This window comes from Phyllobates terribilis, unplaced genomic scaffold (assembly GCF_046119375.1).
Source record: "Phyllobates terribilis strain yellow unplaced genomic scaffold, ASM4611937v1 Scaffold_1__5_contigs__length_1240528914, whole genome shotgun sequence".
NCBI lineage: Eukaryota > Metazoa > Chordata > Amphibia > Anura > Dendrobatidae > Phyllobates > Phyllobates terribilis.
In genome coordinates this window covers 18,569,622-18,594,143 of record NW_027362761.1, presented here as the reverse complement: position 1 = coordinate 18,594,143, position 24,522 = coordinate 18,569,622, and the positions used below count along the sequence as shown (strand labels likewise).

The following is a 24,522-nucleotide window of genomic DNA, read 5'->3' as shown; positions in this document are numbered from 1 at the left end:
CTACTATGCAAAAGCTTTGTTTCTCATTCTTTCAGTAGTAGCAGTAGTCACCGCAGTAAGCAGTCCATATATATATATATATATATATATATATATATATATATATATATATATATATATATATATATATATATGTATACAGATGCTTATACAGATACATACATACATACATACACGCATATACATTCGTGTACTTGTATGTAAACAGATTCATCCATGTACTCATACATATTTTTAAGTACATAAATATATACACACACACACTCATATACACATACATATACAGATAACTATATATACACATACATACTCTCAAACATACAGATATGCATACACATAAATAGCCATTTACATCTATATATATATATATATATATATATATATATATATTCATATAAATATATGGACATCCATACATCTGTACAGGAACAATGCACGCAGTAGCGATCCCATCTGGTGGGCGATCTTGTGTTAAACAAAGGCCGCCCAACCAGAACGCAGTAGCGTCTACCAATCGGAGATGAGGGGGCGCGGAAAAGTAATTTTATGCACGCCTTTGTCACACAGTACAGTCCCTATCAAGGTGTGGATCGCTGAAATAGCTGCTGTGTGAAAGCCTCCCAACGACCGCCGAGATCGTTAGTTAGATTGCTGGGGTGTCCGAAATCGTTGGGAAGTTCTGCATGTTTGACAGCTCCCCAGCGATCACAAAACGACTCTCCAGTGATCCCAAAACCGTGACGTACTAACGATCTCGCTAGCGATCTCTTTATGCGTGACAGGGCCTTTAGTTTTTGGCAGTGCAAGTCTTGTTTACACAGAGATACACTGCTGAGATTGTGTTGAGTTTTTTGTGCTGCACAAATGATAACACCCAATGAAGAAGCGTTTTACTCGTTTGAGCGATCTGCAGCCTGTTTACACTGAAAGATAATCGTGAAACAAGCGTTTTTGAAACATTATTCATTCTGTTGCCGTGTAAATGCATCTTAAAGAAGTTGCCCACTACTTGGACAACTCCTTGTCACCCCCCCCACGCTTGTCACCGATAAAATAAAAAAGCCTATACTCTCCTCCCTTGCTGTCGCCATTCCCACGGTGTCGGCACTCTCTATCCCCAGGGCTTCCGTGCTGTTGTTGTGACGCCAGCGCCTAATCAGCACTGGTGTCACTGTCCCCGCCTCCTCAAATTCAGCATGAATAGGAAGTCCGAGATCAGCCGCAGCCCGGACTTCCTCTTAATGTTCGCTTTGTCCGAAAGCGAAGAAAGTGATGCCAGCGCTAATTGGGCGCCTGGGTTATGTGTCACAACAGCATGGGAGCCTGGGACCGTAAGGGCGGACACCGCTGGAAGGGCGCCAGCACAGGGGGTGAGTATAAGTTAAAAAAGCCTATCAGAGCCAAACATTTAGATCAATAAGGGCTTGTCCAAGTAGTGGACAACCGCTTTAAAGTATGTGTACCTTTAGGCAACAGTGGAACATAACTTTCCATTCTACCAGGTTTCAAAATATATATTGCAACTTTCTTTTTTAAAATACATTATTTGTGTTGCAGGTCAGGTTCGTTGGAAAGTGGATCACAAAACAGTTCAGGGGGTAGTGGTGGTGATTCTGCGCTAAAAAAAATCAAAGGTGGGTGAGCATTTTAAATTTTTCACATTTAAAGCTAAATTAAATGTTGCCCACAAGACCCATATAAACTTTTTTTCCTTTTTATTCTTGCTTCTTTTTTTTTTTCCTTATATTTCTGACGATCTAGTGTTAGTATGCATGCATTATTGCTCTGGTGCCCTGATCCTGTGCCAAGCAATTGACTTACAAGTGCTTCTCACAAAGTTAAAATATCATCAAAAAGTTAATTTATTTCAGTTCTTCAATACAAAAAGTGAAACTCCTATTATATAGAGTCATTACAAACAGAGTGATCTATTTCACGTGTTTATTTCTGTTAATGTTGATGATTATGGCTTACAGCCAATAAAAACACAAAAGTCATTATCTCAGTAAATTAGAATAATTAACAAAACTCCTGCAAAGGCTTCCTATGTGTTTAAAAAGGTCCCTTAGTCTGTTTCAGTAGGCTCCACAATCAAGGGGAATACTGCTGACTTGACAGATGTCCAGAAAGCAGTCACTGACACACTCCACAAGGAGGGTAGGCCACAAAAGGCCGTTGCTAAAGAAGCTGGCTGTTCACAGAGTGCTGTATTCAAGCATATTAATGGAAAGTTGAGTGGAAGAAAAAAGTGCAGTAGAAAAAGGTGCACAAGCAACCGGGATAACCGCAGCCTTGAAAGGATTGTTAAGAAAAGGCCATTCAAACATTTGGGGGAGATTCACAAGGAGTAGACTGCTGCTGGAGTCATTGCTTCAAGAGCCACCACACACAGACATATACAGGACATGGGCTACAAGTGTCGCATTCTCATAACCAATAGACAACATCAGAAGCGTCTTACTTACCTGGGCCAAGGAGAAAAAGACCTGGACTGTTGCTCAGTGGTCCAAGGTGTTTTCAGATGAAAGTAAATTTTGCATTTCATTTGGAAATCAAGGACCCAGAGTCTGCAGGAACAGTGGAGAGGCACACAATCCAAGCTGCTTGAGGTCTAGTGTGAAGTTTCCACAATCAGTGATGGTTTGGGGAGCCATGTCATCTGCCGACAAGCGTTTTGGAGATGGAAATTTCATTCTCCAGCAGGACTTGCCACCTGTCCACACTGTCAAAAGTACCAACACCTGGTTTAATAACAGTGTCACTGTGCTTGATTCGCCAGCAAACTCGTTTGACCTTAACCCCATAGATAATCTATGGGGTATTGTCAAGAAGAAGATGAGACACCAGACCCAACAATGCAGACGAGCTGAAGGCTGCTATCAATACAACCTGGGCTTCCTTAACACATTGATGCAGTAATTGATGCAAAAGGAGCCCCGACCAAGTATTGAGTGCATTTACTGGACATACATTTCAGTAGGCCAACATTTTGCATTTTAAAAACATTTTTCAAGTTGTTGTTATAAAGTATTCTAATTTACTGAGATAATCACTTTTGAGTTTTCATTGGCTGTAAGCCATAATCATCAACATTAACAGAAATAAACCCTTGAAATAGATCACTGTTTGTAATGACTGTATATAATGAGTTTCACTTTTTGTATTGAACAGCTAAAATTAACTGTCTGATATTCTAATTTTGTGAGAATCACCTGTATATTATTTAATTTGCACAAGTTTCCCTCCACCTTGTCCCCTCACTCCTTTCTTTGTCACCTATGTTCAATCTGCAAATCCCAGGACCGCATCCTGCTTTCTCAATGCAGTGGTTATCCACTTTACAAGAGTAATTTTTCATCCAAAATGAATCAAGTGCTGAAGCTCAATTGAAGAGAAAAAAACAAACCACAAATCGTAATGTTTTTGAGAAGATATTTCCTATTCGCTGCTTAAATTCCTGCCAAGACACTCAAAGCCGTCCCAGGATGGTAGTTTGGGGTTTGCATCCATTCCTACTATCCTCTCCTGTGCTTGTGTATACCATATAACATCTGTGTATTTGTTGTGCAGAGACACTACACTAATCGAATGGTGTTAGAATAAGCAAACCAAGGTTAAGAGTTTTCTCGCGACCAAAAGTTAATTTTAATCAATAGTTCTTGGAATGATAACTTCCACAATTAGATGTGTTTAAAAATAAAATAATCCTGAACTGAGCTAATCTTTATTAATGTGCCCCTGCTATGTACTGTGTAATGGCTGTGTGTGACCGTAGAGGGACATGGTCTGATCATACCACAGCTCCTGGGCAGGGGAGAAGGAAAGAGTATATTACAGCAGGGGATCACAGCTCATTCTTTGAGTTAAAAAATTGTTTAAAAACAGGCAGGGAAATGTTTTGCCTCCCAAAAAGAATCCGCTGTGATCCCGAGCTGTAATGTCTGTATATTCTTTTGCTTCCTCCCTTGCCCAGGAGCTGTGGTATGATCAGACATTGTTCCATACACAGTAAGACACAGCCATTACACAGGAGCACATTTTTAACATTATCTCAGCATAGGAACATTTTATTTAAACCCATCCAACTGTAGAAGTTAATATTATTCCAAGATCTATTGATTAAAATGAACTTTCATTCATGGGAAAACCCCTTTTTTAAATGAAAAATAAAAACGCTAATTATTAAAGCAACATTTAAACTGTAATAATAAAATGGAAAAAGTGACAATTTTCCTTTCAAGGCTTCCTTTATTTTTGTCCAAGAGTTAAAAAAGTCTGCATATACACTTCTTTACAGATTAATTTTGGTTGTTATCCAAATCCTTAGGGGACCTGTCCGAATGATTTTGTATTGTAAAGGCATGGCTTTAATACAGATTAAATTGATTTGTTGTTCCTCTTGATTCACCATTTTGAAGTTTTCTGCTGATTTTAGATTTCTGTGCACAGGGCCTGCAGTATGCACAGAGTCTTCTTCCTCCCTGACTTATTCTTTGCCCCACCGCCTGCTTCTTGTTTTTGAATAACAGATCACTACTTTTTCAGTGACTTGCCTCCTCTGCTTGAAATGTTTTTCAGAGTGAGGAGGACAGAAAACTTCAAACTGTGATTAAAGAAGAACAGCAAAGTGGATTTCTTCACTAAAAATATAAATTTAATCAGTATTACAGTGCCATTACAGCTATATTTTTACTTTTACATTACAATATTGTGCTGAAAGGTTCTCTTTAATTTCTTAAGGCAGTGCATTCATGTCAAATAACTACTGATAGTAAATAAAGCTTGAAGGGGTTGGCCCTCAAAATACATTTTATCAATATAAAATGCATGTTATTGTGTGGCTCTGATACCCCTGCTGATCACTACAATGAGGGTCTGTACAAAGAGAGAAAGTCCGCACCTGTGCAACTGGTGAACAAATACCCTGGACCGCAATCCAAATGAGACAAAGAGAGTCCACAACTTCCAACGAGACCAGGTGCTTACCAATAGTAGAGTAAATGTCCAAAGCAATGAAAAAAGAAAAAAAGGTAGCACTCACCGGTCTTCTTTTTAAAAAGCCATAAATTTATTATTCCATTAAAAATGGTACAGGGGGAGAATGGAAGGAAACCTCCGGACGACGGCCATTTCGCGCCTTCTTGTGCTACAACGGGTCCGAAGGTATCAAAGGACCCGTTGAAGTGCAAGAAGGCGCGAAACGGCCGTCGTCCGGAGGTACGCTGTACCATTTTTAATGGAATAATTTATGGCTTTTTAACAAAAGACAGGTGAGTGCTACCTTTTTTTCTTTTTTCATTGCTTTACTACAATGAGGGTTCCTAGTCCCTTAATAGATGTGTTTTTGAAAAATAAACTCTCTATTATTGTACAAAAAGTTCAAATATCTCAGCACTCTAGGGACCATTTACAGTTGAAACCAGAAGTTTACATACATTATATAAAGAGACACATATGTATGTTTTTCTCAATATCTGACATGAAATCAGAATAAACCTTTCCCGTTTTAGGTCATTTAGGATTACCAATATTTTTAATATATATGTGCGTGTGTGAGACAGACACGACACTTCTTTGTGTAGTATCATGGGAAAGTCTAAAGAAATCAGCCAAGATATCAGGAAGAGAATTGTGGACTTGCACAAGTCTGACTCATCCTTGGGTGCAATTTCAAGATACCTGAAGGTGCCTCGTTCATCTGTACAAACAATGATACGTAAGTACAAACAAGATGGGAATCTCCAGCCATCATACCTCTCAGGAAGGAGACTGAGACTGGTTCTGTGTCCCAGAGATGAACGTGCTTTGGTCCGACATGTGCATATCAACCCAAGGACAAAAGCAAAAGCCCTTATGAAGATGGTAGAGGAAGCTGGTAAGATTGTGTCAATATCCATAGTGAAACGAGTACTGAATCAACATGGACTGAAAGGCCACTCTACCAGGAAGAAGCCATTACTCCAAAAGAAATATAAAAAAGCCAAATTAATGTTTGCAAATGCACACAGGAACACGTCCTGTGGTGTGATGAAACTAAAATTGAACTTTTTGGGCATAATGACCATCGTTATGTTTGGAGGAAAGAGGGAGAAGCTTGGAAGCCTAAGAACACCATCCCAGCTGTGAAACATGGGGGGGAGGGGCAGCATCATGTTGTGGGGTTGTTTTGCTGCAGGAGGGACTGGTGCACTTCAAAAAATAGATGGCATCATGAGAAAAGAAGATTGTGGCAACACTGAAGCAGCATCAAGACGTCAGCCAGGAAGTTAAAGCTTGGGCGTAAATAGGTCTTCCCAATGGACAATGACCCGAAGCATACTGCCAAAATTTTAACAAAGTGACTTAAGATTAACAAAGTCAATGTTTTTGAGTGGCCATCACAAAGCCCTGATGTCAATCCTATTGAAAATTTATGGGAAAAGCTGAAAAGGATGGTGCAAGCAAGGCGACCTACAAACCTGGATCAGTTACACGAGTTTTGTCAGGAGGAATGGGCCCAAATTCCGACCAACTATTGTGAGAAGCTTGTGGAAGGATATCCCAAATGTTTGACCCAATTCATTCAGTTTAAGGGCAATGGTACCAAATACTAATGAAATGTATGTAAACTTCTGGCTTTGCAGTAAGTAATAAAAATGCCATGGTACCAAATACTAATGAAATGTATGTAAACTTCTGGCTTTGCAGTACGTAATAAAAATGCCTTAGAACATTCTTTCTCTCATTATTCTGCCATTTGGCAAATATTAAAAATGATTGTAATCCAAATTGACCTAAAACGGGAAGTGTTTATTCTGCTTTCATGTCAGATATTGAGAAAAACAAGCATGTGTCTTTTTATAGTGTATGTAAACGTCTGGTTTCAACTGTACATGCTGACCAGCACTTTATAACTTCATGTACCTGTCTCAGCGTGCTTTTCAGAATAAGCTGTAATGTGCACATGAGGAACAGCACTATTTATCGATCACCCATGGCACCACGAGAGAGGGGATCCGCCCACCAAGGACAGGAAACCTACAGTCTTAAAAGGGTGGCACCTCTGTCCTGCCTCAGTTTCTTGTCCTTGATGAGGGAACCTGTGACAGGCTTACCTATTGAAGATGGAAGTTCTTCTGTCCGGGCTGGCCAGATAGAGAAGGTATCCCTGCCAGCTGTCCTGGCTGGCACAGGACTCTACCCCTTCATGGTGCACCCAAAGGGGCTGGCACCTTAGGTGAAATGCTGTTGAGCTGGGCCCCTGTGTGGAGTTGGCAGCTCCAGCGTCGCGCAGGGCTGCTGCATCCATCCTGGACCCCCCTTCCGTAGTGTGACTGCTTCCATGGCTCAGCAGGAGGCCGAAGGCGTGGCAAGATTGTCTATGTGTGCACCAGGCGGTCACGTGACCAGGGAGCATTAGATTAAACATATGGCAACAGGTGATGCACCCAGAGGGCAGTTGCACTTGATTAACAAGGAGGGGGAGGCTCGGAGCCCGGGAGATAATCATCCGGAAGCCATTTGGGGGAGGGGGGCGTTTGTCACAGCTGACACCCGGTGCTATGTGCTTCTGTAAAGTATTTGGGGGTTCAGGGTGCTCATCACACATGTAATAAGTTCCCTGAGGGGTCTAGTTTCCAAAATGGTGTCACTTGTGAGGGATGTCCACTGTTTAGGCAGATCAGGGGCAAGTGATATCGAAGAAATTTTTACCACAGTCATGAAGTACAATATGTCACGAAAAACATTCTCAGAATCAGTGGGATCTGTTGAAGCTTTCCAGAGTTATTACCTCATAAAGTGACAGTGGTCAGAATTGTAAAAATTGACCTGGTCATTAATGTGCAAACCACCTTGGGGGGTAAAGGGGTTAAAAGCATAGACAACCTACAGTAGAAAAAATGGCAGAGATAGAGGTCCCAGACACCGGTTTACGCGTTTCAGGGCCAAATATGCTCCTTAGTCATAACCACGGAAAGGCAAGTATCTGCAAGCAGGTCCAGTCATCGCAGCTCCAGCAGGATGGTTGAAACTGCAGCCTCCAGGGACAATCCCCCTGCTGAGAAAGGTTCTTCTTCCAAACCGGTACCAGTCTTTTGAGCTGTATGGGTAATAAGGTGTTCCCTCTTTTTCTTGTCTGTTACTAGGGGAAGAAGTGCCTTACTAAATCTAAGCTCAAGGAATGTGCGTGGTGTGAAGCCCTATTAGCGGACTCCTACCAGAAGAGGCGGTGTCAGTCCTGTATTAATCAAACCTTGGTAGATGAGACATGTAGCTTTGCATCAGGGTTAAAACCCTTGGTCAAGTCAGAGATCAGCAAAGCCCTCTCTAAGAAAGTTAGGAAAAAAAGGGGTACTGATTGTGAGTTCTCTGATGTCTCCCTCCTGTCAGACTATGAGGATGACTCAGATTTCCCTTCATCTTCAACCTCTTCCACAGATAGCGGTGCAGGGCGACACTGTTTTCCATTAAATGAGGTTGATGGGCTGGTTAAACCTGTCCATTCAACTATTGGTGTTCTGGACACTAAACCAGAGAAATCTGTCCAAGATTTCATGTTTCGGGGCGAAAATACCCCTAAAAAAATCCCTGTGCTCACCTGATTCTGCCAATACTTCAATATTTCACATATTACACTGCGAAAGTAATAATGTGAAAAACCTTTGTAAATGAGCGACGTAGCACAAGACCAAAAAAAGAGCTAAGTCAGGGATGTTTGCAAGGTATTTAATGCAAATTTGTTTTATAGCAAGGTATCAGGAGCATGACTAACTTCTTGTGTTAAGTCAACTTCTGTGATTTTTAGACAGGCTCATTGTAACTTTGCAACTTTAATTTTTTTTTTCTCAGAACATTTCAAACTTTTTTTTTAATGGGAATTTCCACTTTATTCTCATTTTGACAAATGAGCTGGACGTAAAAGGTTGATTCCGTGTTCAGGAGCTTGTCACTCCCCAGCCTCCCGACTTTCTGATTTCTTGTTGAGGAAGATGCTTGTAATGCACACGCTCAGACTGACTGGCGTGTGCGTGTATATATATTGATTCCACTGGACCGTACCAGAGAGTGAATGCCTGGAGGGGCGTAACTAAGTATCCATCCGATCCGACCAAGGTCGCGCGACTGCATACGACGCCAGTGCACCAAGGAGGAACCGAGCAGAGGAAACAGGTGCTACTTCAGGTCAGACTCCGGACATGGCTGTTGACCCACACCGGGGAATACAGGAACAGGCAGGTTAGGCTGGCACACAGACTGGTGGGTATAGGCAGACACGGCTGGTATGCAGACGGGTGGATGCTGGTAAGCACGACAGGTTGGAGCACAGAGTGGATAGGACCCAGTACAGACTGGGACTCAGGAACAGAACCGCAGATGCGGTGGACAAACACAGCAGAGCGAGGCTGCCCAGAGCGGCGAGCAAAGGGTCAGAGCAGAGAGAGACTGCCGGAGCGGCGAGCAAAGGGTCAGAGCAGAGCGAGACAGCCGGAGCGGCGAGCAAAGGGTCAGAGCAGAGCGAGACTGCCGGAGCGGCGAGCAAAGGGTCAGAGCAGAGCGAGACTGCCGGAGCGGCGAGCAAAGGGTCAGAGCAGAGCAGGCAAGAACCGCTGGAGCTGTGAGCAAGGCAGAGCAGAGGGGACAGGGCTCTGTTCACACGGAACTGACAGGAAGGGAAAGGCAGAACCCGATACACACAAGATACTAGCAATGAAGTAGCGAGTGGACTCTAAACTCACAGACGGAAGTACAGCGGCAACGAGTAGGAGTTAGGAGCAGGTTCAGACTCTGCAGAAAAAGGGAAGGTACGGACATAAAGAAAAACAGGAAACAGGTTTAGGAGACAGTTCAGACAGGAACTGTTACAGCAACAAAATACAGGAACGAGCCAAGGTAAAGCCAAGTGCTGGTTCAGACAATGCAGGAGAAAGGGAAGGTACGGACATAGAGAGAAACAGCAAGCAGGTTAGGTGACAGTTCAGACAGGAACTGTACTGCAACAAATACAGGAGCGAGTCTGGGTATGCGGCCCCCAGAGGGCGGGACAAACCGGCTAGGAGCGTGTTCAGACAAGCCTGGAAATACAGCCTCCAGGAAAGGCAGAAAGACAGCTGGCTAGAGAGCACAGACAGGACTCAGTTCAGACACGAGAACTGATACCGCAAGGCAGAAAACATAGACAGGACCTGGCACATGAGTGACTAGAAGCCAACTGACAGAACAAGATGCTCAGGCATGGATTCCAAGGAGGAGCTGGTTTAAATACCAGGTGACAGACAGCAATAGGCTGAGGACGCATTAGGGGTGTGTCTGCAGCAGCTACAAAAAACAGGAAGTACAGCGGGCGTCGCCCTAAGCAGCCAGAGCAGAGCAAAGCAGACAGTATGGAAAGAAGCCAGAGTGGCAGTCTGGACTGGAAATCAGGTGCGCGCTCTTGCACAGTGGGAGATGGACCACTATGCAAGGACGCCGCCAGGTATGTTACAATGCTCCTGATTGACAGTTCCAGCTAGCAGAATTATCACACTGCTGGTTCAAACCTTGTGGTCTTGATGCTGCTATGTATGAGGCAGCTTTGAATAATAAGTGAATTACATGGTGGCTTCTTTTTACAAGCACTTTGCAAATGTACCCATTGAAGAAGATTGTTGTTTTGTAGCACTTACTAATTTAAGTTTCATTACTAAGCAGACAGGTCTCTTCATATGCTTCTCCATCAACATCTACGTGGAAGGAGTACTTGACCAATGATAGAGGCTCATTTGCTGTGGAGGTGCCAAATTGTACACATGTAAGGCTGTGTGCCCACGATGCAGAAATGCTGCATATTTTTTACGCTTCTCCCTGGCAGGAAAAACGCATGCATTTTTTACATGTGTTTTTCCCGCCAAGTAGAAGCGTTTGTCAGGCTGTGTGCCCACGTAGCGTTTTTCAAGCGTATATGCTGCGGAATTTCCGCAGCGTAAACGCTTGAAAAACGCATGTATATCCGCACCCCATGGTCCCCAATGGCATTCCGCAATGTCAATGCCCATGCTGCGGATTTTTCCGCAGCGTATATGCTGCGGTCAAAAATCCGCAGCATGTTCATTAATTTTGCGGAAGCGCAGCGGAATCAATGTGCGGATGGTACCCAAGTCTGGATGAGAGGAGACTCTCATCCAGACCTGGGTACCAAAGAACCTGTAAAAAAAAGGAATAAAATAAAGTTTATACTTATCTTCTGATGTTTTCCCTCCGTCGCGCTGTTGTCTGAAGGACCTGCCACGTCATTGAGTCATGTGACCCACCACATGACTCAATGACGTCACCGCAGGTCCTGCACACAACAGCGTGAGCCGCTCAAGACTCCGGACGGGGCAGAGAATGCATCAGAAGGTGAGTATAAACTTTATTTTTTTATTTTTTACCATTCTGAACAAGTTGTCAAGCACTTTTCCAAGTGATGCTTGGAGAAGTGCTTGATAACCCGCATGCGGAAATGCATGCAAAGACGCCTCACAAACGCTTCTACCTGGCGGGAAAACCGCATGTAATATCCGCATGCGATTTTCCCGCCAGGGAGAAGCGTAAAAAATATGCTTCAGGTCCGCAACGTGGGCACATAGCCTGAAGCGTTCTTCACATGCATTTTTGCATGCGGGTTATCAAGCGCTTTCCAAGCGATTTTAGCATCACTTGGAAAAGTGCTTGACAACTTGGTCACACTATATAAATCCATGCAACCGACATGGATTTATATAGTGTGACCAAGTAATAGTTAAAAAAAAAAAAGAATAAGAATGGTAAAAAAAAAAAAAAAAGTTTATACTTGCCTTCCGATGTCCTCCCGGTGTTCTCTCCGCTGCGTCCGGTGTCTTGCAATGGTCGCGGTGGTGTGAAGGACCTGCGGTGACTTTATGGCAGTTCCTTCACAACTGCGCGAGCATTGCAAGACACCAGACGGCGTGGACAGAACACCGGGAGGACATCGGAAGGTAAGTATAAACTTTATTTTTTATTTTAAATTCTTTTTTTTTTACAGTTTCTATGGTACCGAGGTCTGGATGAGTCTTCTCTCCTCCAGACATGGGTACCATCCGCACATAGAACCGTGTGATATCCGCTTGTGCACATGCAGTGAAGCGGATGTCACATGGTCCAATGCAAGTCAATGGCGGCGATTACGCTGCGTGTCCACAAAATTAATGGACATGCTGCGGATTTTTGAGCGCAGTATGGGCATTGACATTTCGGCTTGTCATTGGGGACCATGGGGGGCGGATTACCAAGCGTTTCCCAAACGTTTATGCTGCAGAAATTCCGCAGTATAAACGCTTGGAAAACGCAGAGTGGGCACACATCCTAGCAAATTTATTTTCCTTTAAATCAATAGTAGAAGCAATGATAACACAGTTGGTCATATCTTATCTTATTGGAGAAAAATACTTTGTTCACTGATCAGTCACTTCTTGTCTCTCTACACTGTTCATTCACTCTACACCATCTATTGTCAGTGAGGTATCAAATGACACTTTCAGCTTTATAAGGGCTCATACTGACTGATCTGCGAGGAGAAACTGACAAGTGCAATTCGATAAAAATTGTATTGCACTCTGACTAAGGCTGCGTTCACACATTGCTTATTTCCCTGCGTTTTTTTACGCTGCGTATTTTCCTTCTTTTTTTTCCTCCTCCATTCACACACTGCGGAAAAAAGCGCAGCAAAAAACGCAGTGTGAAATGAAGTGTGACATGTGTAATGTATGTGTCTGTGTGTACTGTGCGTCTATGTGTCGTGTGTGTGAGTGTCCCCCTAGCAGTGTATGTACAGACAGCTTCTGGCTGCAGTACATACACTGCTTTAAAAGAAATAAACTATGGATACTCACCTATCCGATGGATGGGAGAGGCGTCCGGTCCGGTCCCGCGGCTTCCAGCATCTGCCGTGAAGCGATCAGCTGACTGTCACGTGACCGGCTTGTAAATCAGCTGACCGGAAGCTGGTTACAAGCCGGTTAGCTTACAGCTGATCGCTTCACCGGCAGATGCTGGAAGCGTGGGACCGGACCGGACGCCTCTCCCATCCATCGGATAGGTGAGTATCCATAGTTTCTCTTGCGCCTCCATAAAAAAGCGCTGGAATTACGCAGTGTGTGAACACCGCTGCGTAATTCCATCGCTTATAATGGGCACAATAGGAGAAAGCGCGGGACGCAGCTGCGTAAAGAATTGACATGTCAATTCTTTACGCAGCTGCTCTTTCGCGCTGCGTAAAATCACACAGTGTCTGAACGGCAAAGTGAATTTCCCATTCACTTTGCTGGCAGACACAAGGCACATTGCGTATTTTGAAAAAGCGCGCGCAAAAAAGCGCGGGAAAATACGCAATGTGTGAACGCAGCCTAATGTTGTTTTGATTGCCTGCTCATCTGCAACCCGCCCCACACTCACACTCACTCGCTCAGACCTGACTGAAAAAAATTGCAGCATGCTGCGTTTTGCCACCTATATTGGACGAGACTCTCCAATGCAAGTCAATTGCCCCGTCTCATGCTGCACATAACACATCTGCATCTCTGGCTGCTATGGGCATAAAAGGGGATAAACTTATGGTGTGGCACCCATGCTCCCCTGACCTCAACACCATTGAGAACCTCTGGAGCATCATCAAAAGGAGTGTCTATGATGGCGGGAGGCAGTTCACATCTAAGCAACAGCTCTGGGAGGGTATTCTGTCCTCATGCAAAACAATTAAAGCAGAAACCATCCAAAACCTGACAAATTCAATGGACGAGAGAGTTCAGAAGCTCCTTTCGAACAAGGGGTCCTATGTGCAAATGTAACATCATCTAGAATAAAGTTTTGAGTTGAAAACTGTTTGATTTCAGTTTGTAATAACCTGCTAATGCTTATAATTTCAAAAATGACCATTTTTTTTGTTCTTTATTAAAATGAAAAGGTTGAAAACTCTGCTGTGCATAATAATTTGGAACATGCATTTTGAGTGCAGTTTGAGTGTTTTATTTTTTTTAAAAATATACTGTTATCATAGGCAGTTTGTACAAAAACCTTTCAATTGTACTCTAATATTGTAATTTTCCAGTCAAATAACTAACTGCAATTCATATAGGTAATTTTGGAAAATCTGAGAAAATATTATTTGCATAATAATTTGGAACACAGTGTGTGTATACAATTTTATTTTAATTGGCCATGTGCACTGCTACACTGGGTATCATGGATGTGTGTGTGTGTGTTCCCTCTGACACACACTGGCAACATATCTAATATATCTAATCGTCTTATCCCGTCTGTCTATCCGTCCAGGAAATCCCGCGTCGCTGATTGGTCCGGCCGCGGATAATCAGCGACGCGGGATTTCATAACAAGATGGCGGCCGTTAGCGGCTCATCTGCCGCACGGAGGTAAGCGGCGACGCCGCCGGGAGATGAGCGGCGCTAGCCCGGCCGCGAATTGGCACCGGATTTGAAACATGCAGGCCACCGTCGGGAGATCAGCGGTGACGCAGCCGGGAGATGAGCGGTGCTAGCGGCGAAAGCGCAGCGAAAGTACCCGCACAGGCTGCGCTGCTCCCCGGTCGTCACTAACACGGTTCGCTGATTGGTCGCGCCCGTGACCAATCAGCGATATTGGCGCTAAATTTAAACACCGCTCTGCTGATTGCGCCCGGTCGGCCGCATACATATTCTAGAATAACCGATGCATTAGAATCGGGCCACCATCTAGTGTTCTTATAATGCGCTTGCCTGAATGTCTGTGGTGAGCGTAGAGAGTAAAATGCAGTTCACACAAAGAGAAAATGGGTAGGCCTCTAGTGCAGAAGGAAACCCTGAAAAGTGCAGACTGTCATACCTTGGCCAGAAATGGTCTTATTCCTTATGTCCCCACAAAACTGCTTTCTGAATTGTTACCTGAAAGTGCACTTACTCGTCATGAAAAAAAACAGTATAAGCGGTTTCTTTTCTGGCACAATTACTAGGATTTTCTACATACTTCTACATAAACTTCCACATTTGGAGATCTGGAATTTCTAGGGAAACCTTGTTTCCTGTATACCAGGGCAAACATTTTTGGACTTGGGTCCAACTTCTCGTCCATCAAGTCTATTGTATAAAAAAGAAAATAGTGTATGTTATGTCTTGCCTCAGGCTCCTTCGTATCCTAATTACTGCACAATGTTTGAATGCTATCATTAGAAATCATCCTGTTTTATTAGATTTGTACATTAGGATTAAATAGGTTGTCCACCTTTTTAGAGACTTTAATTTTTTTGTAAATGTATTTATTTATGTATCAATATAATTTTTGAAATTTGGATTTCATTAAAATGTTTGCACTTTGCCATCTGTAGCCTCTTGGCTGCACTGTTTGTTGCTGGCTGCAGAATGAGTAAGGCTGCGTTCACACATTGCGTATTTCCCTGCGGTTTTTTACGCTGCGTATTTTCCTGCTTTTTTTACCTGTATTTTTTTAAGCAGGTAAAAAAAGCACCTCCATTCACACACTGCGTAAAAAAGCGCAGCAAAAAACGCGGTGTGAAAATGAAGGATGACATGTGTACTGTCTGTGTCTGTGTGTCGTGTGTGTACTGTCTGTGTCTGTGTGTTCTGTGTGTCTATGTGTCGTGTGTGTGTGTGTCCCTAGCAGTGTATGTACAGACTATGGATACTCACCTACCCGATGGATGAGAGACGCATCTGCTCCGTCCCGCGCTTGCAGCATCTGCCGTGAAGCTATCAGCTGACCGGCTTGTAATCAGCTGACCGGAAGCCGGTTACAAGCCGGTTAGCTAACAGATGATCGGCTCACCGGCAGATGCTGGAAGCGCGGGATTGGAGCGGACCGGATGCCTCTCCCCTGACATTGGGTAGGTGAGTATCCATCCTGTGCCTCCATAAAAAAGCGATGGAATTACGCAGTGTGTGAACACCGCTGCGTAATTCCATCGCTTATAATGGGCACAATAGAGAGAAAGCGCAGTACGCAGCTGCGTAAAGAATTGACATGCCAATTCTTTACGCAGCTGCTCTTTCCCGCTGCGTAAAATTACACAGTGTCTGAACGGCAAAGTGAATTTCCCATTCACTTTGCTGGCAGACACAAAGCACATTGCGTATTTTCAAAAAGCGCGCGCAAAAAAGCGCGCGAAAATACGCAATGTGTGAACGCAGCCTAAAAGGTCACGTGTCAGCTGATACATGCTGTCCACAGATCGGGCAACATGTATCTGACCCTGGCTGTATGATCTCGGCCATGTATGTCTCTCACTGTTACATTGCTCTTGAAGCACCACACCAGCATTTTTTTTTATACCTCTGTAGTGATGTCACTAATCGAAGTTCCCACATCTAGTCATAAACTCACCAGGCGCCATTTCATGTGTTATCGGTGCTGCTGTGGTTGTCTTCTGTAGCTTCTGACCTGAGCCAGAACGAGGCCCTAACAGACTTAATTTAGCACTTGTGACCATCAGCTCTCTTCCTGGCGTCACTCAGAGGTAAAGACGGTGGTTGGTAAGTATAATACTAGGGGCAGGGAACTTGGATTAGTAGCACCACTCCAGTGGTGAAAAAAAAAAAAACCCACAATGGGGCGATGATTTGTTTTTTTTTTTTGTTTTGTTTTTCTTATTGTGCTTATGTATGTACTCCATGTTGAATGATAACAACATATTTTCTTTGTTTTTGACCTTCCATTGCATTGCAGTTTATTAAAAAAAATACACAGATTTGAGCTCAAAAGTTTTATTTTGAGAAATGAAAAGTACAAGGTGCAGTCTGCTTTAAAGAACTTACACAAAACCATATAGGGGGTTTTCTGCTACTTGTTTATCAGGAAGTGTTCAGTTAAAGAATGGTAAGAAATCTGCCAACACTGCCATGATGGAGGGCTTTATGTGTGACTAGACCTTACAAACACAAGGATGTTAGACTTTCACAAGGTGATGTTCTTCTGCCACCATGTGGTAAGCATTGTGTGCTGCAGGGGAAAGTATATAAAGCTACTTTTACAAGCAAAGCCATGAAAAATGATGTTATTTATTATTATAATGCCATTTATTCCATGGCACTTTACATATGATAGGGATATACATAGCAAAAACATTTGCATAATCTTAACAAAACGAGTCAGTGACTGGTACAGGAGGAGAGAGGATCCTGCCTGCGAGGGCTCCCAGTTTACAAGGGATGGGTGAGGATACGGTAGGTGGGGGTAGAAGAGGTCATGCAGTAATGTGGTGGGGCGGTGGTTACTGCAGGTTGTAGGCTTGTCGGAAGAGATAGGTCTTCAGCTTTCTTTTGAAGGCTTCCATGGAAGGCGAGAGTCTGATGTGTTGGGGTAGAGAGTTCCAGAGTAGGGGGGATGCACAGGAGAAATCTTGTATGCGATTGTGGGAAGAGGAGATTAGAGGGAAGTAGAGAAGGAGATCTTGTTAGGATTGGAGGTTGCGTGCAGGTAAGTACCAGGAGACTAGGTCACAGATATATGGAGGAGACAGGTTGTGGATGCCTTTGTATGCCATGGTTAGGGTTTTGAACTGGAGTCTCTGGGCAATGGGGAGCCAGTGAAGGGATTGACAGAGGGCAGAGGCCGGGGAATAGCGGGGGGACAGGTGGATTAGTCGGGCAGCAGAGTTTAGGATAGATTGGAGGGGCACAAGAGTGTTGGAAGGGAGGCCACAAAGCAGGAGGTTGCAGTAGTCAAGGCGGGAGATGATGAGGGCATGCACTAGTGTTTTTGCAGAGTCTTTGCTGAGGAATGCACGGATCCGGGAGATATGTTGGAGTTGGCAGGAAGTGGAAAGGGCTTGGATATGTGGTTTGAAGGAGAAATCAGAGTCTAGGGTTACCCCAAGGCAGCGAGCTTGTGGGACTGGGGAGAGTGAACAGCCATTGACGTTGATGAATAGGTCAGATGGGGGATATGAATGAGAGGGTGGAAAGATGATGAACTCTGTTTTATCCATGTTAAGTTTTAGAAATCTGGCAGAGATGAAGGATGAGATGGCGAACAGACATTGTGGGATTTTGGTTAGTAGGGAGGAGATATCTGGTCCAGAGAGGTAGATCTGTGTGTCATCGGCATAGCGGTGATACTGAAAGCCGTGAGACTCTATGAGCTGTCCCAGGCCAAAGGTGTAGATGGAGAAGAGCAGAGGTCCTAGAACTGAACCTTGGGGGACACCGACAGATAGGGAGCAAGATGAGGAGGTGGTGCATGAGTGGGAGACGCTGAATGTTCTGTCTGTTAGGTATGAGGAGATCCAAGATAAGGGCTAAGTCCGTGATGCCAAGAGATGAGAGAATCTGTAGTAAGAGGGAGTGGTCGACTGTGTCGAAGGCAGATGACAGGTCCAGAAGGAGGAGGATGGAGTAGTGTCGCTTCGATTTGGCGGTTAGTAGGTCGTTGGTGACTTTGGTCAGGGCAGTTTCAGTCGAGTGATGTGGTCTGAAGCCAGATTGTAGGTGGTCGAAGAGGAAACAGGAGGAGAGGTGGGAGGACAGTTCAAGGTGGACATGTTCTAGTAGTTTTGAGGCATAGGGGAGAAGTGATATGGGGCGGTAGCTAGTCAGAGAGGATGGGTCAAGGGAGGGCTTTTTGAGGATGGGTGTGATTGAGGCATGTTTGAAACATGAGGGGAAGACACCAGTTGTTAGTGACAGGTTGAAGAGGTGGGTTAGGGTTGGGATGAAGACTGTGGTAAGGTTAGGGATGAGGTAGGATGGGATTGGGTTAAGTTCGCAGGTGGTGAGGTGTGATTTGGAGAGTAAAGAGGAGACTTGACCTTCTGTAATGGTGGAGAAGTGGGGTTTGGAGGAGGAAGGTTGAGTAGATATGAGGAAGGGTGGTTCGGACTTTAGGCAAAAGCTTTGTCTGATGGTGTCAATCTTCTGCTTGAAGAATGAGGCAAAGTCATCGGCTGAGATGAGAGAAGAGGGAGGAGGTGCTGAGGGACGAAGGAGAGAATTGAAAGTGTTAAATAGCTGTTTAGGGTTGTGGGACAGGGAGGATATTAGAGATGAGAAGTATGTTTGTTTTGCTGCAGTGAGTGTGGACTTGAAAATAGTGAGGGATTGTTTGAATGCGATGAAGTGCTCGATGGAGTGGGACCTTTTCCATCTCTGCTCCGCAACCCTGGAGGCCCGTCGCAGTACTTTAGGAAGTTTGGTGTGCCAGGGTTGCCTGTTGATTGTGGGAGCTTTGGTATGTGTGAGAGGGGCGATCGAGTCGACAGCTGCAGCTATTGTAGTGTTATATAAAGCGGCAGCAACATCTGCATTGTGTAAGGAATTTATGTCTGTAAGAGGGAGGAGGGATTCAGAGAGTGAGTGTAGGTCAAGGTGTTTGAGGTTTCTGCGAGCGTGTGTAAGTTTGTGGAGTGGGGATTGTGCACCTGGAGAGGAGAGGGTAGAGAATGTGAGGAAGTTATGGTCAGAGAGAGGGAGAGGTTAGATGGGGAACAGAGGCGGGTAAAGATGAGGTCCAGTGTGTGGCTATCTTTGAGTAGCTGCAGAAGACCATTGAGTAAGACCGAAGGAGGAAGTGAGGGATAGGAACGTAGAGACAGACAAGTGGGAAGTGTCAATGGGGATGTTGAAGTCACCCATTATGATAGTGGGGATGTCAGCGGAAAGGAAGTGAAGAAGCCAGGTGGTGAAGTGGTCTAAGAAAGTGGTGGCTAGCCCTGGGGGGGTTGGTAGATGACGGCCAGTTGGAGGTCAGAGGGGGAATAGATGCGCACACAGTGCATCTCAAAAGAGGGGAGTGTAACGGAGGGTGGCAGTGGGATTTGGGTGAAAGCGCAGGTATCTGACAGGAGAAAACCTACGCCTCCACCATGTTTGCTGTTGGGGCGGGGGGTGTGGGAAAGGTGGAATCCGCCATACGAAAGTGCAGCTGGGGAGGCTGTGTCAGAGGGGGTGAGCCAGGTTTCGGTGATGGCAAGGAAGGAAAGTTTGTTAGTAATGAAAAGGTCGTGGATGTAGGAAAGTTTGTTGCAGACGGAGCGAGCGTTCCATAGAGCTCCTGTTAGTGCAACTGAGGAAGTGGGGATTAGTTGGATGAGTATGAGGTAAGAAGGATTGCGACAGTTTGTGGAAGGTCGTGGATAGGAGGTAGAAGTAACTGTGGGGATATGGTGAGGAGGACCAGGATTTGGAGAGATATATCTCCAGCAGTGAGAAGGAGCAGAGAAAGTGTTAGCAGGTGGGAGCAAGAGAGAGCACGAGGTGGCTGTCTGTGTTTGGAGATCCAGGATTGAATGTTGAGGAATAATTCTGAGGAGGAGGTGAGATGAATGGGGAGGATGGAGGGAGAGATGAACAGTTCCTTACTAGGTGTAGGGATTTGAGGGGTTACTAGAAAGTGGAGGACTATAGAGGAAAAAGTGAGAGCTAACAGAAACATAGTTAAAAGAGAGTAAGTGGTCAAAGTGTTGGTTACCTGACTCCTGCCCTGACTAACTGCCACTTATCTCCGAAGCCACTTTGGCTAAACCTGCATGTAGTGTAAGTGTGTTTTAATATACATATTGATTGCTGTCTTCCCTGGTTTCTCATGCTGTCCTGTTTCTCCTCTCACTCATGTGACAGCTTTTTCTGACTTGATGGATCACACTGGGATCTATGTGTGAGCCATAAGTCTCTTTTACAATATGTCTTTGGAATTTCGTTTTGACGCTCCATAGGCTTAAATTGTAAAAGCGACTTCCGGCTCACACATTGTGATTAGGATAGCTCAACCTAATGCTAGAAATTAGTGAGTTTATTACCACACTTACTCTGTGCACATTTTAAACAGGTTTAGAGCATTACAAAATTTGTGGGAACGCTACTTTAAACAATGTTGTTTTCTGATGATACTTTCCCTTTTTAAGTTCACTTGTAGAGACATGAGCACTCTGTTACTAGCCCACTGCATTACACAGCTGCTATTGGGGGCCTTTTGTGCTGGTTTAAGAATCGTATATGAACATAATTTGAAATACATGTATATTAGAACATTTTATCATTTTCTGGTGTTATATACCTAAATCCATAGATAAAAAAAACTAAAATAATCCTTACAGCAGTTATTGTAGCACAGTAAACTTTTTCTTTACATGTTGCAGATTTTTCATCCAGAGCAGATTAAAGTAGGGCCAAAGTACATGTGATTTTAAAATGGTCTTCCATGCTTGATAATTTCTATGGGGAGTGGGGATGTTGACCTGTGCTTCTAAGAGACTTATGAGAATGTTTTCTGGCCCTCAGTGAGGCTTTAGGTATGCAGGGGAAGAAAGGATTTGATCCTGCTCCCAGATTCATATTTCCACGATGTGTTGAAAACAGTAGTCCTTTATTATAAACACTTTTAAAAATAAAGGGGAAATATGAGAAAATTAATAACATTAGAGTCTCTGATACCAAAGCATTCGAAACGCATATGGTTGCGTAATTTTTTTTTTCAGCCTCCACTCCCCCTCCACCTCTTGCCACAGGTTTCACCACCGGTTATAAATTTTGTCATATTTCCCCTTAATTTTTAAAAGTTTATAATAAAGGACTATATATATATATATATATATATATATATATATATATATATATATATATATATATATATATATATATATATATATATACAGACCAAAAGTTTGGGGTGATGGGGTGCTACGGCAGATGACCTGGCCTCCACAGTCACCAGACCTGAACCCAATCAAGATGTTTTGGGGTGAGCTGGACCGCAGAGTGAAGGCAAAAGGGCCAAGAAGTGCTAAGCATCTCTGGGAACTGCTTCAAGATTGTTGGAAGACCATTTCCAGTGACTACCTATTATAGCTCATCAAGAGAATGCCAAGAGTGTGCAAAGCAGTCATCAAAGCAAAAGGTGGCTACTTTGAAGAACCTAGAATATAAGACATATTTTCAGTTGTTTCACACTTTTTTGTTAAGTATATAATTCCACATGTGTTAATTCATAGTTTTGATGCCTTCAGTGTGAATGTACAATTTTCATAGCCATGAAAATACAGAAAAATATTTAAATGAGAAGGTGTGTCCAAACTTTTGGTCTGTACTGTATATAATGTATATAATTTTTTTTTTTTATTATAAGATTCCAAAAATAAAAAAACAATGGCAAACATGCACATCTGAAAGGTAAACTGATTTAAAACACAAATACAATAACCTAATAGCACTTTTTTTTGTCTTAACAGGTCCAAAGGTGGTGAAATCTCGTTACATGCAGTATGATAAGCCTAAAAACACAAAGGTATGCTCTCCCTCACTCATACTTCTGGATAACAAACCTTTTGTGCTAAAAGACATTGTCCCTTCTCGGGACATATTGGTCCCCAGACAGAATCATATAGTAAAAAAAGTGCAATGGTCACCATACCCTTGTCCACTAGTGCATCTGACGCTGAAGTCATGACAACTTGACAGTGCAGCAGCCAATTGGTGAGCTGAGCGTTCCATTTACACTGGCAGAGCTGCTGTGCTCACTGATAGTGTGGCAGCCAATCAGACTTTAAGGCTTTGTGCACACGAAGCGGTTTTAATGCGTTTTTGCGGCGTATTTTCGCTGCGAAAACGCATTAAAATCGCTTGTAATAGGTCTGCCATGTACTGCAATGCGAATCCGCATGTGTTGTGCTCATGCGGAAATTTCCGCTGCAAATTCGCATTGCGGTAAAACCCGCAGCAAGACTAATTCTAGTGCGATTTCGCTGCGAAATCGCCGCCATTGACTTGCATTGGATCACATAAGATCAGCATGACTACATATAGTCATGCGTATCTTATGCGATTAACCACTTCGCACCAGAGCCTGTTTTTGCCTTCGTGACCAGGCCAATTTTTTCAATTCTGACCACTGTCAGTTTATGAAGTAATAACTCTGGAACACTTTCAACGTATTCCCCTGATTCTGAGATTGTTTTTTCATGACATATTGTACTTTATGATAGTGGTAAAATTTCTTTGATATAACTTGCGTTTATTTGTGAAAAAATCGGAAATTTGGCGAAAATTTTGAAAATTTTGCAATTTTCAAACTTTGAATTTTCATACCCTTAAATCAGAGAGATATGTCACACAGAATAGTTAATAAATAACATTTCCCACATGTCTACTTTACATCAGCACAATTTTGGAACCAAAATTTTTTTTTGTTAGGGAGCTATAAGGGTTAAAAGTTGACCAGCGATTTCTCATTTTTCCAACAAAATTTATAAAAACATTTTTTTAGGGACCACATCATATTTGAAGTCACTTTGAGGGGTCTTTATGACAGAAAATACCCCAAAGTGACACCATTCTAAAAACTGCACCCCTCAAGGTGCTCAAAACCACATTAAAGAACTTTATTAACCCTTCAGGTGCTTCACAGGAATTTTTGGAATGTGGAAGAAAAAAATTAACATGTAACTTTTTTCACAAAAATGTTACTTTAGACCCAATTTTTTTTATTTTCACAGGGGTAACAGGAAAAAATGGACCCCAAATTTTTTTGTGCAATTTCTCTTGAGCGTGCTGATACCCCATATGTGAGGGAAAACCACTGTTTGGGCGCACTGCAGGGTTCGGAAGGGAAGGAGCGCCATTAGACTTTTTGAATGTAAAATTTGTCTGAATAATTAGCAGACGCCATGTTGCGTTTGGAGATCTCCTGATGTGCCTAAACAGTGGAAACCCCCCACAAGTGACACCATTTTGGAAACTAGACCCCTTAGGGAACTTATCTAGATGTGTGGTGAGCACCTTGAACCCCAAGGTGCTTCACAGAAGTTTATAATATTGAGCTGTAAAAATAAAATTTTCACATTTTTCCCACAAAACCGTTTTTCATCCCTTAATTTTGCATTATCATAAGGGTAATAGGATAAATTGCACAATAAAATTTGTTGTGCAATTTCTCCTGAACACGCTGATGCCCCATATGTGGAGGCAAATTACTGTTTGGGCGCATGGCAGGGTTTGAAAGGGAAGGAGCGCCATTTGACTTTTTGAATGTAAAATTTGTTTGAATAATTAGCGGACGCCATGTCACATTTGGGGAGCCCCTAATGTGCCTAAACAGTGGAAACCCCCCACAAGTGCCACCATTTTTTTCATTTCCTAATTTTGCATTATCATAAGGGTAACAGGATAAATTGCACCATGAAATTTGTTGTGCAATTTCTCCTGAGTACGCCGATACCCCATGTGTGGGGGAAAACCACTGCTTTGGTGTACGGCAGGGTTCGGAAGAGAAAGGAGCGCTATGTTGGCTGGGATAGGCAGCAGACACCATGTCACATTTGAAGAGTCGCTGACATGCCAAAACAGCAGAAACCCCCACAAGTGACCCCATTTTGTAAACTACACCTCTCAAGGAATTCATCTAGGGAAGTAGTGAGTATTTTTTAATTTTTAAATTTATACCATTGGGCAGTGAAAAAAGCATAATTATATTTTTACCACAAAAAAATGTTTTACCCTCAGATTTTACATTTTCACACAGGGCAATGGGTAAAAATGGTGCCGAAATGTGTCACAATTTCTTCTAAAAGTGTCA

General features: G+C 43.3%; 1 protein-coding gene across 11 annotated transcripts in view; it reads left to right on the top strand.

The window, feature by feature from the left end:
• Positions 1–24,522, top strand: part of HAUS8 (HAUS augmin like complex subunit 8) — a 438,075-nt gene that overhangs the window by 45,815 nt on the left and 367,738 nt on the right. For 8 of the 11 annotated variants that reach the window (XM_073657881.1, XM_073657870.1, XM_073657846.1 and 5 more), the window contains exons 2-3: positions 1,558–1,634; positions 22,181–22,236. In XM_073657881.1, the coding sequence (XP_073513982.1) occupies positions 1,558–1,634; positions 22,181–22,236 (133 nt within the window). Of the gene's footprint in view, positions 1–1,557; positions 1,635–12,949; positions 13,055–22,180; positions 22,237–24,522 lie in introns of those variants that run through there. The other 3 variants (XM_073658053.1, XM_073658135.1, XM_073657969.1) reach the window with 2 other exon arrangements.